This window comes from Sinocyclocheilus rhinocerous, unplaced genomic scaffold, assembly GCF_001515625.1.
Source record: "Sinocyclocheilus rhinocerous isolate Xijiao unplaced genomic scaffold, SAMN03320098_v1.1 scaffold1314, whole genome shotgun sequence".
In the NCBI taxonomy this organism is placed as follows: domain Eukaryota; kingdom Metazoa; phylum Chordata; class Actinopteri; order Cypriniformes; family Cyprinidae; genus Sinocyclocheilus; species Sinocyclocheilus rhinocerous.
In genome coordinates this window covers 1,173,258-1,176,665 of record NW_015644118.1, presented here as the reverse complement: position 1 = coordinate 1,176,665, position 3,408 = coordinate 1,173,258, and the positions used below count along the sequence as shown (strand labels likewise).

Here is a 3,408-nt window from a genome sequence, read left to right as displayed (position 1 = left end):
GTTTTCTCTGATGCACTAACTCTGCAGCAGCACTTCTTCGTCGTCTTGTCTGATGCACTCAACCAAGCGTTCTAACCACGACCTCGCCCCTCCCCCACCCTCCGAGTTTCTGTGGGAATTATTTTAATGATATTCTAATGGGCCGCTTTGTGATATCACAAAACCCGGAAAACAAACGCTGTAGTCCAAACGAGCCGTTCGTTGTAGTTCTTGAAAAGGGATTTAAAAAAAAAAACTAAATATCTCCCTTTGGAGTGGACTTTGAGATTTGTAAGTTTGAAGATTTTTTTTATGCCCAAACATACACACTACACACTGACTAAAATTAAAAAAGTGAAAAAGCGTAATAGGATTATGTATGTATTACGACAGGGCAGTTAACATATTAAACAGCATTTTCTTTCACTCTAAACCTTTATTACATGTAGATCAGTTGCAATCTGGTCTGCTGACACTGAACTTGGCATAAAATCACTTAGTAGACAAAATAAACAGCCAATCACTGCATATCAGTCAATACATTCGTCCATGGACCTCATCCAGGCCTAATTTCAAAATCAAGCTCCATTACTGACAACCAACACTCATCAATATGCGGCATAATTGATAGAGGATATCAGAACTTGCGTGACGGTGTTACTTTAACCCAGTCGGCTTCGGCTTTCATTTTGCTCGTGGGGACCTCATTTCCTGAGCAACCCTAAACCTGACTTGCAATGTATTAATCTATTGTGTGCTAGTCAGACTCACATGTCTGCTGCTTTAGCGAGGAAGACAGCGGTGTCATTTAGATACAAGATTAGCTGCCAACGGCGGGAATGTTAGACAACATATCATGAAAAACATGGGCGCAGAGGGAATCAATTTTCTGTACATTTAGTACAGAATTCAAAAACAATTCCATATCATCATGTCAATTAGGAACAAGGGGCAAAGTTTGTCTGGTTAACATGGGTAGTAGCATCTTTCCGTTTTGACGCTATGTAGTCTTTTTTCCCCCCAAGCAATAAACACTATAATTTAAAAGAAATTAATACTTTTACTCAGCATGGAATGAATTAAATTGATCAAAAGTGACAGTAAATGCATTTTTAATGTTACAAAATATTTGTTTGTTTTTTTAAATACAGTAAATGCCATACTTTTGAACTTTCTATTCATCAAAGAATGAATAAAAATAAATCACAAATATCACAAAAATATTAAGCAGCATAACTGTTTTCAACATTGATAATAATAGGAAATATTTCTTGAGCACCAAATCAGCATATTAGAATGATTTCTGAAGGATCATGTGACACTGAAGACTGGAGTAATGATGCTGAAAATTCAGCTTTGCATCAGAGGAATAAACTTCATTTTAAAATATATTAAAATAGAAAACAATTATGTTCAATTGTAATAATATTTCACACATTACATTTATTGTGTTTTTGATAATAAATGCAGTCTTTGTGCGCATAAGAGGCTTAACATTTTTTTACTGTTACCAACCCCAAATGTTTTAAATTTAGTGTATAAATGCCAAATATTTCATTATTTCATAATAGACATTTCTACAGTTAGCAATTTGATTATGAAGAACTCAAAATTACTTTTTCGTATATGGAGAACTCAAAATAACTTTTTCTTTGTTACATATATCTTATATTTTCCTTATATGCTGATATCACAGTTCAGGGCTGCGTTTCCCAAAAGCATCATAAGCCTAAGTAGATTGTTTAACCATTGCCACCAATGGTCTCTACGATCAACTTAGCTCAAAATGCAGCCCAGGCTAGTCCCAGGTGAAGGGTGTTCTTATTCTTATGGTGCCAACTAGCTTTGTCATGACGTTATTTTCCTGTGACTTCTAATGGATAGCAATGTCTCACCAGGTACTACTAACTACTTCATTAAGAACAATTTCAATGTCAAACTTTCTTAAATGCTATGAAGGTACTGGTCTGTAGAGACGAAGATCTTTACTGCCACCTTGTGTTTATACTAGGCACTGCTGTACTGTATTTCTCTTCTGATTTCTTAGAAGGTACTGCCAATTAGGGGTGGATACTGGAGACAAAATCTAATAGTAATGGTACATGACATATATCAAAGGCCTGCTGGATCATCATTTTCATTTGACCCTAACAAATATCACTTTCCCTGTTCTTAAGGACATAAGTTGTTAAACCAAGTAATCAGTCCTACCCTCCTCTGCTCTTTCTTCATGACATGTTTGTCGGTATCTTGCCAGAGCGCGTCCTCCAGCTCCTTCTGTTTGCGTGCATCAGCGACTGCTTTGGCCTCAGCCTTCCGGGCCCTCGCGGTGGCCGATTTGGAATTCTCACCCTGGAATTTCTTCGGCATTCCTGGGACTTCCCTGCGGAGGTAAGGTTGAGATGATGACCATATTGAAAGTGTCAGAATATGTGTTGCGATCACACAGGACATTAACGTGTAGTGTATAAACAAATTCTAATGAGAGAAAGACAAAAACTAAACACATGCTAATCATGAGGCTGAATCATAAAATTGATTTAGGACTAGATGTTATTGGGCTCTCTATTGGGTTTTGAGCATCTTCTGATACACAGTGTTCAGTGCTCCATTCATGCATGAGTAATACAATTTCTGCATTAGTAATACATTTCACAGTAAAAATAGACCTCAAACAACAGAAAAAAATAAGGGATTTAGAAGGCCCTTGTTCTCACAGTATTAACATAATCTGGCATTACTGGAGAGAGTTAAACTACAAATATTTCTATTACAGTACTTCCAAAAACGTGATTTCAATTAAAATCTGTCTACATGTATGCATGTATCTCTCTCTCGTTCTATATATATATATATATATTAGATAGAAACATAACAATTGTAATAATCACAATATGATTGTAATTGTGTATGTCTGTCTATGCATAAATATAATACACAAATTCACACCTGATGTTGGTTTTCTTAGTTCTGACAGCACGCTTAACATTTGACTCGTGGCTAAATTTCCTAAGATAAAGTGTTAAGAGGGAACACTCTGGAACTGTAGCAACATTTCAATTCTATTTTTCCTTTTCAGAAACATTCTCGTTAGCATTTTTGCTAATTACTCTGGTTTCAGAGAGTGACAGTATTTACGTTCAAGTTTTTATCGGATGCGGTCATTTGAACAATGAAAGCAGATATTGAGGAGAAAGTCTTAAACATCTCATTTTATTAGTCGAAGTCATTTTCAGGCACCGAATCTAATATATAATGTAAATACCACCAACCTTTTCCTGCGCCAGCCTGTGTTGCGCGCCCTTCTTCTTCTTCTTGTTTTATGGCGGGTGGCATCCAACGTTAAGGTGCATTACCGCCACCTACTATACTGGAGTGTGGACCAGATTGACTAACAGAACTTAAAAAAAAATATATATATATATATAT

General features: G+C 36.2%; 1 protein-coding gene across 1 annotated transcript in view; it reads right to left on the bottom strand.

The window, feature by feature from the left end:
• Nucleotides 1-3,331, bottom strand: part of ccdc124 (coiled-coil domain containing 124) — a 9,520-nt gene extending 6,189 nt beyond the window's left edge. The window contains exons 1-2 of the mRNA XM_016575661.1: nt 3,252-3,331; nt 2,191-2,362 (exon numbers count right to left, since the gene is read on the bottom strand). Of these exons, the coding sequence (XP_016431147.1) occupies nt 2,191-2,349 (159 nt within the window). The 5' untranslated portion in view covers nt 2,350-2,362; nt 3,252-3,331. The remainder of the gene's footprint in view (nt 1-2,190; nt 2,363-3,251) is intronic.
• Between the last annotated feature and the right edge of the window lie 77 nt (nt 3,332-3,408).